Source organism: Chlorocebus sabaeus, chromosome 6 (genome assembly GCF_047675955.1).
Source record: "Chlorocebus sabaeus isolate Y175 chromosome 6, mChlSab1.0.hap1, whole genome shotgun sequence".
NCBI lineage: Eukaryota > Metazoa > Chordata > Mammalia > Primates > Cercopithecidae > Chlorocebus > Chlorocebus sabaeus.
The window spans coordinates 55,841,983-55,854,613 of NC_132909.1; the positions used below are offsets into that span (position 1 = coordinate 55,841,983).

Here is a 12,631-nt window from a genome sequence, read left to right on the forward strand (position 1 = left end):
GTCATGGTGAACATGTGACCTGCAGATCTGGCATCAGAGGCCAGAGTTCAAATGTGACTCCGCTTCTTAAAAGCTGTGATTTCTAGCAGATCACTTCACCTCTCTGTGTCTGCCTTTAACGAAATCATGGCTGTGCAGCAGCTCAGGCCTGTAATCTCAGCACTTTGGGAGGCCCAGGCGGAAGGAAGGCTTGGGGCCAGGAGTTCAAGACCAGCCAGGGCAACATGGTGAGACCTCATCTCTACAAAAACTGAAAAATAAAAAACTTTTACAAAATGTAAAAGTTGAGGCTGTGTACTTTCTAATGGTGGCTGGGAATGAGACCGCAGGTGGCGAATGCCTGGCACACAGTAGATCCTCAATAAGTGCTACCCAGTCTCAGAAGCTGCAGTGCATTCAGAAGGGATGAAACTTGGTGTCCTGGCCGGGCGCGGTAGCTCACACCCATAATCCCAGCCCTTTGGAAGGCCCAGGTGGATGGATCACTTGAGGTCAGGAGTTCGAGACCAGCCTGGCCAACATGGCAAAACCCTGCCTCTACAGAAAATACAAAAAATTAGCTGGGCGTGATGGTGTGCATCTGTAATCCCAGCTACTTGGGAGGCTGAGGCAGAATTGCTTGAACCCGGGAGGTGGAGCCTGCAGTGAGCTGAGATTACGCCACTGCACTCCAGCCTGAGCAACGGTGTAAGGCTGTCTCAAAAAGAAAAAAGAAAAAGAAAAGGAAACTTGGTATCCTTCTCCCTACCTGAGTCACAAGCAGACACCCACTGACAATGATATAGGCCAACTTCCAGAAAGGGGCAGGGTTGACCCAAGGTGTGCCCAAGATCACCTTCCCTTCCTCGTTCCCTGTGTGGCCTGTAAGAAACGTGGTGTTAGATCCTTCCAGTCTCAGTATCTAAATCCTCTAATAAGGCACCGACTCCAGGAACTTTATGTAATTTCTTTTTTTTTTTTTTTTTTTTTTCCATTTTTGTATAAAACAAAATGGCCGGAGCCGAGCGGCAGGAAGAAAAGATGTAAAACATGAGTATATACATCAATGGTGGAACGATGGTAGAAGGCACAGCGGGTCCGTCTGGAGTGACAGGTGGGATTGGGTTGGGGATGGAGGGGGCAGCAGGTTACACAGGTCTCAGCCGAAGCCACGGGGTCAGAAATAAAGTGCATAGGTCCTGGGGCCCCCCGTGGCCCAGAAGCAGCAGCCGACAGCCCCCCTCTTCCCGCCTCTGGCAGGGTTCAATTGAGTGTGACTCGCAGGTAGGAGGTGGGCACGTAGCCCTCGCCTCCCTCTTTCCGCCTGACCCGGGTCCATCCGTCCCCTTTGTCTTCTTCCATAAGACTGAGGTCTTCACCCTCGGCCATAGAGATGGTGCCCTCGCTGGACCCTGTGATGGGGGTGGGGGTGGGCCCAGATGTGCTTTAGGCGAATGTATTATTTTTATTTTTTATTTTTGAGACTGAGTCTCGTTCTGTCGCCCAGGCTGGAGTGCAGTGGCGCGATCTCAGCTCCCTGCAACCTCCGCCTCCTGGGTTCAAGGGATTCTCCTGCCTCAGCCTCCCGAGTAGTTGGGATCACTAGCGTGTGCCACCGCACCTGGCTAATTTTTGTATTTTTAGTAGAGATGGGGTTTCAACATGTCCGCCAGGCTGGTCTGGAATGCTTGACCTCAAGTGATCTGCCTGCCTCAGCCTCCCAAAGTGCTGGGATTACAAGCCTGAGCCACCCGCCCAGTCCTGCTTTAGGCGAATTTAAACTGAACCTAGCCAGAGACGCTGCCGCCCATCCCCCGCCAAGCCCACTCTGGCCATTCTCACCTTCAAAGTGGTAGATGGCCACACAGTGACCTATGGGCGATGTGGGTTCCTCCTCGAAATCCTCATCAAACTCCGTGTAAATGGGGGTGTCCTGGCTTTCTTCTGAGGGAGGCTCTTCAGAGCTGTTTGGAGAGAATTCGGCAGATAAAGACACGCCCCCCTGGGACCCTGGGAACAGACTCACTCTGGCGTCACCCCTCACCTCTCCTTGGTGTCCTGTGATCCGCTGTTGCTGCTGCTGTCTGGTGGGGCGCTAGCAGGGGGGTCGGGAGGCCGGGCGTGCCGGCTCAGGCTGTCTCCTCGGTTGCTAAGGACTCGACTTTCAGCTTCTGCCAGCCACGCCTGGGAGGAGGGGATGGCAAAAATCGTTCCAGGGCAGAGCTCTGGGGTCAGCCCACTCTGGACTCAGAGGTTCCCTGACATCACCCACGCACAGCCAAGGCTGTGATGGAAAACAGTTGGAGACCCCCAGCTTCGAACACCTCCCCTCTCCCCAACCCCCCGACCCCACCCCTACCGGGCAGTGACTCAGCCAGGCACACTGGCTCCCGCCCCTCCCCAGCGTCTTTTCTGACCTCATACTTCTGCACGTCCAATTTCAGCCGTTCGATGTTGCTCAGGGTTTCAGCGATCTGGGGCTCCAAGCTGGCGGGGTCTCCCATCTGGGGTGTCTTCTCATAGACATCCTTCATTTTCTTTAGGGCTTCCCTATGACAAGGGAAAGAGGCAGACAGGAAACATAGTTCCGTGTGAGCTTTTTTGTTGCTGTTTTGTTTTGTTTGAGTCGGGGTCTTGCTCTGACTCCTTCCCCAGGCTGGTGTGCAGTGGTGCAATCATGGCTCACTGCAACCTTGACCTCCCGGGCTCAAGTGATACTCCTGCCTCAGTCTCCTGAGTAACTGGGACTACAGGCCCACATCACCACATGCGCCTGATCTTTTTTCAAAAATTTTTAGTAGAGATGGGGTCTGGCTATGTTGCCCAGGCTGGTCTCAAACTTCTGAGTTCAAGGGATCCTCCTGCCTCAGCCTCCCAAAGTGCTGGGATTAGAGGCATGAGTCACTAGGCTCCATGTGATTTAACAAGCAAAATACAGGGGTTTTGCATCAAGGAGCAAATAGCAAGGCAGGACAATGGTTAAGGATGCAAATACTAGTGCCCGACTGCCTGGGTTCGAATCTCAGTTTGAGTATTTTCTAGTTGTGTGAGCTTGGCTTAAATCATTGAACCCCTGCTGCTGTTTGCTTATCTTGGAAATGGAGATAATGATCCAACTATCTCATGTGAACCATAGAAACCCAGGAACTAGAGATTTCTGAATGGAACTTTACACCAATAAAAGCCATTCTGTCCAAGAGGTTACATGCAAATGGCAAAATATAATTTGGCTGCCTGTTTGCAAGTGGCAAACGTCATTCCTATTATGTAACAGGACTGGGAAGAGGATTTTGTGGCTTGGAAAGAGTGAGTAAAGATTTTTTTTTTAATCTGGCAGATTTTTTTATTGTTAATATTTTAAGTGTTTGAGCTGTTAGATAACCATATGCTGTTTTTTTCTTTTAGCCAATTAATGTGGTGAGCTAGATGGATACATTTTTTGATATTGAACCATCTTTGCATTATTGGGATAAAACCCAATGAATGGTGGCTTTTTTCTTTTTTTTTTCTTTTTTTTTTTTAGTTTTTAAAAAAATTTATATGGGTTTTTCTTCTTCTTTTTTTTAAGAGATGGGGTTTTACTGTGTTGCCCAGGCTGGCCTTGAACTCCTAAGCTCAAGCGATCCTTCTACCAAGCCTCTGAAAGTGCTGGGCTTATAGGCATGAGCCACCATGCTCGGCTAATGTATTATTACTATTATTATTTGAGGTGGAGACTCGCTGCATCGCCCAGGCTGGAGTGCAGTGGCGCAATCTTAACCCACTGTAACCTCCACCTCCCAGGTTCCAGAAATTCTCCACTTCAGCCTCCCAAGTAGCTGGAATTACAGGCGTGTGCCACAATGCCCCGATAGTTTTTGTATTTTTTTTGTTTGTTTTTTTGAGACGGAGTCTCGCTCTGTCACCCAGGATGGAGCACAGTGGCGCAATCTCGGCTCACTGCAAGCTCCACCTCCTGGGTTCATGCCATTCTCCTGCCTCAGCCTCCTGAGTAGCTGGGACTACAAGTGTTCGCCACCACACCTGGCTAATTTTTGTAATTTTAGTAGAGACAGGGTTTCACCGTGTTAGCCAGGATGGTCTCGATCTAGTTTTTGTATTTTTAGTAGAGACGGGGTTTTACCATGTTCGTCAGGCTGGTCTCAAACTCCTGACCTCAAGTGATCTACCCGCCTTGGCCTCCCAAAGTGATGTATTATTTTTTAAACACTGGATTTGCTTGGCTAGGATTTTGCATCTATTATCATAAATAAGGTAAAACGAGCCCTCGATTTTATCTTCTTGAATTCTTGGCCATTGATTTGGGAATCAGGATTCATCAGCCCAAAGAGGCTGACAGCTTTCACTCTTCTTCTGTTTGCTGGAATGACTTGTACAAGACAAGAAGTAACTGTTTTTTTTTTCTTTTTGAAACAGGGTCTCACTCTGACACCCAGGCTGAGGTGCAAGTGGTGCAATCACAGCTCACTGCAGTCTCAATTTCCCAGGCTTAAGCCATCCTCCCACCTCAGCCTCCCAAGTGGCTGGGATTATAGACACAAACCACCACACCCAGCTAATTTTTTTATTTTTGCTAGAAATGGGGTCTCACTCTGTTACCCAGGCAGGTCTCAAACTCCTAGGCTCAGGTGATCCTCCTGACTCAACCTCCCAAAATGCTGGGATTGCAGGCGTGAGCCACTGCACCTGGCCAAGAAGTAACTGTTTCTCATAAGTGTGGTAGGAATCACCTGTAAAACTGTCGGGGCCTTGGGATTGTTGGGGAGATCTTTGAGTACCACTTAAATGTCATTCATTTACAGACCAGGGCAGTGGCTCGTGCTTATAATCCCAGCACCATGGGAGGCCAAGGCAGGCAGATCAACTGAGGCCAGGAGTTCAAGACCAGCTTGGCCAATATGGGGAAACCCCCGCCTCTACTAAAAATATAAAAATTTTGGGCGGATCACGAGGTCAGGAGATCGAGACCATCCTGGCTAACACGGTGAAACCCCGTCTCTACTAAAAATACAAAAAAAACCTAGCCGGGTGAGGTGGCAGGCGCCTGTAGTCCCAGCTACTCGGGAGGCTGAGGCAGGAGAATGGCGTAAACCTGGGAGGCGGAGCTTGCAGTGAGCTGAGATCCGGCCACTGCACTCCAGCCTGGGTGACAGAGCTAGACTCCGTCTCAAAAATAAAAAAATAAAAAAAATAAAAATAAAAATTATCTGGGTGTGGTGGTGCATGCCTGTGGTCCTAGCTAATCAGCAGGCTGAGGCACAGGAATTGCTTGAACCTGGGATGTGGAGACTGCAGTGTGCTGAAATCATGGCACTGCACTCCAGCCTGGGCAACAGGGTAAGACTCTGTCACAAAATAAAAATAAAATAGAATAAAATTTAAAAATAAATAAATAAATGGAAATCATCTACTATTTTATCATGTTCCTTGCCTGCCCTTCCCCACCCCACCACCTTACCTCTGGTCAACCTCCTTCTGAAGTTCACGACTGCGTTCTTCTAACTGCTGTTGAAGCCGCTTTCGCTGCTGCTCTGGGGGCAAATGGCTAAAATCCTCGGTCACCACTGTCTGCAAGGTGGGTAGAGGGCTGAATTTGGGATCAAGGAGTCTAGGCTGCCAGACTCTGCACCCTTCTGAGATATTTCACTTCCTTCCCCAGCCATGGTTCTTGGCAGCGAGGCCATGCACAAAGCAAAGCGGGTCTGGGTTGGGCAACCAGGGAAGAGGGGCCCAGCCAACGGCAGGAAGCGAGCCCAGGGTCCCGCCACCCGCCGCTGGGCAGGCTAGGGCCACCACCTTCTCCTGCCCCGAGGCCTCACTTACCCCACGGCTGCCTCGAAGGCTGCGGAAGGATGCTAGCCTCGGTTTGACCGACTTACTGATCTCGCTCAGTATGGCCAAGGGGTCACGGCCGGAGCGGGGGGACGGGGGTCCGTTAGGCAATGCCGAGGGTACGGGACCCCCCAGGGGGGAGAGGGGTGGGGGGCGAGGCTACCGGCGGGGGCCGGGGAGGGGGATAGGTTGAAGGGGTGGGGGGCGGTGTAGGAGGATGTAGAGAATGAGGACGAATGGACGGAGGGATGGATGCACGGATGGACGGATGGACGCGAAAAGAAAAAAGGAAAAACAAAATGGAGAAAGAAAAAAACGGTAAGAAAACCACAACTCAAGAAACACAATCACACAGAGAAAACGCGTGCAGGAGCGACACAAAAACATCTGGAAGGTGGCGGGGAGGACATTGAACTGTAAGCCCGAAAGCCAGAACTCTCACACCCTGGGTATCTCCTAGGTCTCTGGAATGTTATGTCCGGGAGCAAGCAAGCATGGGTCCAGGAGGCAGAGAGGCCCGTGTCTCTCTGTCCACTTGGCTTTCTGGGCTGACAGTCTAGAAGACTAGTCTAGAAGACGCATGCAGGAATCGAGGTCTCAGACAGGTGTGAGGCCACGGAGGACACAAAAGATAAATAAACAAAAATAAGACCACAAGCTGAGAGGGAGTGGAAGGCAGGAAAATGAGAGGGGTTAGCGGCATCAGAGGTTTAAGCTCGGGGACCACAGGTGGAAGTCAAGGAGAGGTATGAGAGTGTAAGTCAAGAGGGATCCAGAGTATAAATCAAAGGTATAAACCAAGGGTGCTAAGGTATATTAAAACCCAAAAACCCAAGAAAGCAGGACGTGCAGGGTGGCTCCCGGAGTCCCATCAGCAGGATGGAGAGAGAAACTCGGGGAGTACCCAGGGATGGTGTCACCAGCCCTCAGGCCAGCCCTACATTCCACCAGCAGGTTTTCTCCCAGCATCCCTAGAAGCAGCAGACAAACGCCACGGCCCTCCCCACCCTGCCCCCGCCTTCGCCTCGGGGGACTCCCAGGCCAAGCGGCCCGCCCGCCTTCCTTCCCTCCAGCCCGGGCTGGCAGCCAAGAGGAAAATTCCTGCCCGGGACTCTGCGTTCAGAAGGCTGGGGCTGACTCAATAGGGGCCCCACTGTCCCCACCTCACTGTCCTTCTCCCCCACCATCCCAAGGGTCCTGGCCCCCACCTTGTTCTTCTTGCCAAAGGGCCAGCGCTTGGTGCGGATGCGGCCTGGGCCTCGGAGCTCCGGACGTCCTTCCGAAGGGGTGCCCAGACTGCTGTCCGAGGGTGCACGGTTCATGGGCTGGCTGAAGTCCTCGAATTCCACGTCGCCCGGGCGGGCAAAACCTGACTTGTGCAGCTCTATAAGGACTTGGGAGTCCTGGGGGAGGGGGACAGTGGATGAGTAGTCAAGTGACTAGCGTACAGGGACTTCCCTCCGCCCTTCCCATGGCCCACTGGACCCAGACCAGGCACCCACGTTTTTGGGATCCACAGCATTTGCAGCCACCTTCATGCCCTCCAAGCACTTGGCGATGATGGGCACCACCTCCAGCTCGGCCTCCGACAGGAGCCCATACCCGGCACCCAGGCGGGTGGCCCTGCGTTCATCCATGTCTTGGAGCTTCTGTAGGGACGGGGACAAGGGTGGCTCAGGGGTGCTAACAGAGGGACTAGAAGCACAGTGATTCACTCTGCAAATATGATCACACTCCACGCTGGCCCCAGCCCCAAGCCAGTCTGGAGGGGAAGACAGAATCAGGAAGAAAAGAGACTCCAGCCCAGTGTGGTTGGGGAGAGACACAGTGCCAGGGGGATCTCAGAGGGGGACGCCTGCCTAGGGGGTCAGCAAAGGCTTATCAAAGGAGGAGACAAAGGAGCAGGGATTTGAAGAAAAAGCAGAACTAGCCCTGATACTTCCAGGGCCTGGGATGGGACAGAGAACGGAGTGCTAGATTGAAACAGGAGAGGGGAAATTTGAGACCTTTCAGAGAGGTTGTTAGAGGTGGAGCTTAAAATAATAAGTAGGAATTTCAAAAGGAAAGAAACCTTGCTTGAGCCCAGGGGTTCCAGGCTGCAGTGAGCTGTGATTGTGCCACTGCACTCCTGCCTGGGTGACAGAGCCAGGCCCCATCTCTCTATAGAAGTAAATAAACAAACAAGTAAAAGGCATGCCCAGCAGGAAGAACAGCTGACTAAAAGCACAGCTCGCTGTTATGATAGGTTTCTGATTCCCTTTCAATCTAGGGACTGGGACATTGCAGCTGGGGTTTTGACGAATGTGTAGGAGTTGGCTAACATTTGGGGGCTTTTGGGAAGGTAGGTCTGAGAACCGGGAGCACTCACATCAAATATCTGGGGCATCTGTGAAAAATAGAAGTGGGCTTGGTCTCGGTTGAAGCGCTGCAGTTGAGCTGCATATTCGTTTTTGCTTTCTTCGGCCATATGACTCCGAAGGTGGGCTTGCTGCTTGGCCTGAGGAATGAGGAGGTGGAAGGTACTACCAGGTTCTGGTCACGTCCCACCCGGACCCCCTAAGCTTGTCCCAAACCCCGCCACCCCCTCACACACCTTCTCCACGTCAGCCTTGGTGGCGTTGATATCCTGGTCTAGCCGTTCAGCAGTCTGGGCTGCCTTCTCTGCCTCCCGGCAGTCCCGCTCAAATTTACGCTTACTCTGTGTAGGGGACAGAACCAGAGTGAGGGAGCCACCCTCCCAAAGACAGCAGGGTGGGAAACCAAGGTTTCAGGGATTGTTGGGATGTCAACCGGTAAGTAGGGGACAAGGGCGTGCTGGAAGCCTATGGGGCAGGGAAGGTCCAGGTCTGACAAAGAGGGCAGGTCCCTGACTCCAGGATCCGCAACCCTGACCCCCATGCCTTCAGGCCACAGTCACTGCCACCTCTGCCAACTCACATTCTCCAGCTGTTTGAAGCCGTTTTCCAGCTGCTGCTGGGCCCGCCGCCCTTCTTGGAAGTGCTACAGAAAGAAGAGCGATAAGGCTCGCCAGGGTTCCAGCAGGAGCCCTTTGCAAAACCTGAATCGGAGGGGAGCTCCTCACCATCTTCCTCTCCTGTTTCATCTCTTGTGAGTACTTGGTCAGCTCAAGACACACACGGACACTGAGGTTCTCGGCCACCAACTCCCGCTGGCCGGCAAAGTCATTCACCTCCTGGAGAATCTGTACGAAGGACTGTTGCTGGCTGAATCTGGGGTAGGAAGAGAATCGGGGAACAGGGAGTCAGGCCCCCCAAATAGGCTGATGCCCCAGGATGCACCTCCAGGTAGAAAAGGGTTAAACCCCAAGAATTTAATCCTTGAAGCAATGACAAGCTGTGGTCCATATTCCTTAACCCCAACCTTTGAGTAGAATGTATTTTTTTTTTTTTTTTTTTGAGACAGGGTCTTGCTGTCACCCAGGCTGCAGTGCAGTGGCATGATTGCGTCTCACTGCAGCCTCAAACTCCTGGGCTCAAGTGATCCTCCCACCTCAGGCTCCCAAATAGCTGGGACCACAGGCACACGCCACCATACCTGGCTAATTTTTTTTTTTTTTTTTTGAGATGAAGTCTTAAACTCCAATCCCCCCGAACTCTGCCTCTTCCCGCCTCGCCCTCCCAAAGTGCTGGGAGTACAGGTGTGAGCCACTGCACTGGACTTCGAATGTATTTTGGAACACAGAATTTTCCAGTTTTTAAAGATGGTATACTGAGGTCAAGAGATCAAGACCATCCTGGCTAACACGGTGAAACCCTGTCTCTACTAAAACTACAAAAAATTAGCCGGGTATGGTGGCGTGTGCCTTAGTCCCAGCTACTCAGGAGGCTGAGGCAGGAGAACTGCTTGAACCCGAGAGGCGGAGGTTGCAGCGAGCCAAGATTGTGCCACTGCACTCCAGCCTGGGTGACGGAGCGAGACTCTGTCTCAAAAAAAATAAATAAATAAAATAAAGATGGTGTACAAGGCTTATACCATCTTTTATGCATCATTTCAGTGGGGTTGGGGACATCATTTTGTAATCAAACACCGTATCTATTTTTTTTTTTTTTTTTTTTGAGACAGTCTGTTGCCCAGGTTGAAGTGCAGTGGTACGATCTCGGCTCACTGCAACCTCCACCTCCCGGGTTCAAGCGATTCTCATGCCTTAGCCTCCCGAGTAGCTGGGATTACAGGCACCCACCACAACACCTGGCTAATGTTTGTATTTTTAGAAGAGACAAGATTTCACCACATTGGCCAGGCTGGTCTTGAACTCCTGACCTCAAGTGATCCACCCACCTAGGCCTCCCAAGGTGCTGGGATTACAGGTGTAAGCCACCGAACCCAGCCCTTCTTTTTTTTTTTTTTTTTTTTTTACAACGAGAGGTGTTAACATTCACACTAAGTGGGATAAAAGTCAAAACTACAATTACCAGCCTGGCTAATATGGTGAAACCCTGTCTCTACTGAAAATATTAAAATTAGCTGGGCATGGTGGCAGGTGACTGTAATCCCAGCTACTAGGGAGGCTGAGGCAGGAGAATCACTTGAACCTGGGAGGCGGAAGTTTCCGTGAGCTGAGATGGCGCCACTGCACTCCAGCCTGGGTGACACAGTGAGCCTCTGTCTTAAAAAACAAAAAAAGAAAAGAAAACTACAATTAACAAAAAGTTAGTTCAGGTCAGAGACTGCCACCAAACAAGTGACCAAAGCAACTTGATTTCCAGGGCTTTTTGGGTTTTGGAATTGGGGACTCAAAGTCAAGTCAAATGCTCCTGACGGCATTTAATATGGACTGCACACCGTTTTAACACATTAACTCAGCTCGTGGTCATGCAAGACCTACAAAGCTGGAGGAATCGTCATCATCCCATTTCACAGATGAGAAAAACAGAGGCGCAAAACTTTAAGTCATCTGCCCAAAGTTACTGGTTTTGTAACTGCTGGGGCCTTTGTATTATAACAGTTAAGGAAAAGAGTGGCAGAAAACCTGAATCACAAGCCCAAGGCAATTTCATCGACATAGTAGTGGACTCAGGATTCCAACCCAGATAATCCCACATCTTGCATCCTTGCTTTCACCTCTAGAGGGGGAAGTGAGAGGAGCGGTGTGGGGTGTCCCAGCTGAGGGAGGGGAAGTGAGACCCACGCACCGCCCTCCCCCACCAATCTGGCCCTGCCGCCCCTCTCCAACCTTACTTGGACTCGGGATCATCCTTGGCAGGTCTCTTGGGCAGATATTTTTTCACCAGGCTCCTAAGGGGAGACAGAGGTAGGAGGGCTGAGCCCGCAGTCCTCCCACCGCTCCCCCTCGCCCCAGGCGCGTCCTCCGTAGCGTCCACCCCAGGGTCTCACCGCAGTTGTTTGGCGTAAGCCTGTTCCACTTCGGTGCGTTCTTTCACGAACTTTACGTATCTGTCCAACAGGTCCAGCCCCCACTGCGTGTGTCGCTCGAGCACCTCGAACTGATCCTGACAGGGGACATGGTGGGGGAGGAGGAGAGAGGAGCCGGGGTCACGATCTTGGGACCCCACAGCCCGCCGACCAGACTCCCAGGGAGCTCCAAGGCTCTGCGTTCCTAGGAGTGGCTTCCCGGCGCCGCCCCGGCGTGGCGCGGGGGGAGGCAGGAAACTGGCGGGAACCCCCTCCCCTTCCCGGGAAGGGCCGGAGAACAGCGCCCAGGGCCCAGCCACCCCGGCCGGGAGACAGGGGTCTCCGACATAGGACCGCCAAGAGGGGCGTGGAAGGGGGCAGGGCCACTCCCCCAGCTCGGGCTCCCCTAATCCCCCCGGATTCCGGAAAATCCGGCCGGCCCGGCGTGAGTCAAGGCCAGAGGGGCAGGGTTCCTCGCAGATTGGGGGCCCCTGAGTGGCCAGGGGGCAGGCACCAGGTTCCCTGAATCTCCTTGCTTCCCAGGATCCCCCAATGGGTGACTCAATTTCCCCCACTGACCCCACTACACATCCAAAAGAAATCGCAGAGTTGGAGGAGGGAGTGGCGGTCTGGTTACCCCCGCTGCACTGAGAACTCAGGGATTCCACCACCCCCAGGAAGGGGAGGGGTCAGAGGTCCGGCTAGGATAGGGGGAAATTTCTGGGGCTTCCAGGGCTGAGGCTATAGGCGACCAGGGGGCGATCCCGCCCTGGGCCTGGGGAAGCCAGGGAGGGGGATTAGGCCGAGTTTAGCATCCCCCTTCCCCTCCATGAGCGTCCCCAGCCCTTAGGTGTTGATTAAAGGCGAGGGAAAGGGCGGTCAGGACTTCTAGGTCCCACGTGGGTGGGGATGAGGGTGACCAGAGGGTCCCCTCCCCCCTCCCAGCCGGACAGGCGGACGACGGGCAGGGACCCAGGGGCCGTAAGATAAGCCGCCTGCCCGGCCAGGGCGCCCAAAATAGGTGACCTCTCCCAGCCGCCCCGGCCGGGCCCCAGGATTCCTTCTGCCCGCCTCACTCGCAACTCTGTGCCTCAGTTTCCCCATGCCGGTTCGGCAAAGTTGCCCTTCGCCCCTGAGCGTGCTGAGACTCCCAGATACACTCCGAGAGAGGGCGGAGGGTAGAGGGCGGGGACCCAGGGGTTGGTGGAAGGGAAAGGCGCGGAGCCCCCTCTAAGATACATTGGGGACAAAAGGGGGGTACCTGGACCCCAGCAAAGGGGAACTTAGAGGCGGGCCGATTGGACTTACCCACAGCTCAGTGCCCCAATCCATGCTGCTCCCGCCGCCGCCGCCGCCGCAGCCACCACCGCACCCGGTCCCCGCCGCCCGCCGCCCTCCGCCCTCCCCGGGGAGACTCAGCCGAGGGCGGTGCGCCTGGCCCCGCCCC

The 12,631-nt window shown here is 53.3% G+C and overlaps 1 protein-coding gene across 6 annotated transcripts; it reads right to left on the reverse strand.

Moving 5' to 3' along the window:
* Positions 1-95: 95 nt before the first annotated feature.
* TRIP10 (thyroid hormone receptor interactor 10) lies at positions 96-12,601 on the reverse strand. Of its 6 annotated transcripts, none has more exons than XM_073017051.1 (15): positions 12,493-12,579; positions 11,167-11,282; positions 11,011-11,067; positions 8,894-9,041; positions 8,749-8,811; positions 8,405-8,509; positions 8,180-8,308; positions 7,314-7,460; positions 7,020-7,214; positions 5,803-5,970; positions 5,438-5,547; positions 2,397-2,529; positions 2,024-2,163; positions 1,822-1,943; positions 96-250 (listed from the first exon to the last, which is right to left on the reverse strand). In XM_073017051.1, exons 1-15 carry the CDS (start codon positions 12,514-12,516, stop codon positions 96-98), a joined length of 1,812 nt encoding a protein of 603 aa, XP_072873152.1. In that variant the 5' UTR covers positions 12,517-12,579. The 6 variants fall into 6 exon arrangements, with proteins under 6 accessions (XP_072873152.1, XP_072873153.1, XP_072873154.1 ...); XM_073017052.1 differs by lacking the exon at positions 12,493-12,579 and adding an exon at positions 11,764-12,096; XM_007995005.3 differs by lacking the exon at positions 96-250 and adding an exon at positions 936-1,391 and having other exon boundaries at positions 12,493-12,601.
* Between the last annotated feature and the right edge of the window lie 30 nt (positions 12,602-12,631).

Bases quoted from the DNA above. Each gene is read 5' to 3' on its own strand.
- TRIP10 (XM_073017051.1), bottom strand. From the start codon at position 12,516: ATGGATTGGGGCACTGAGCTGTGG. The intron at 8,812-8,893 runs GTGAGGAGCTCC...TTCTTTCTGTAG, and splicing joins TGAAACAGGAGAGGAAGATG to CACTTCCAAGAAGGGCGGCG. The intron at 5,971-7,019 runs GTGGGGGCCAGG...CCCCGCCGGTAG, and splicing joins CCTTTGGCAAGAAGAACAAG to CCTCGCCCCCCACCCCTCTC.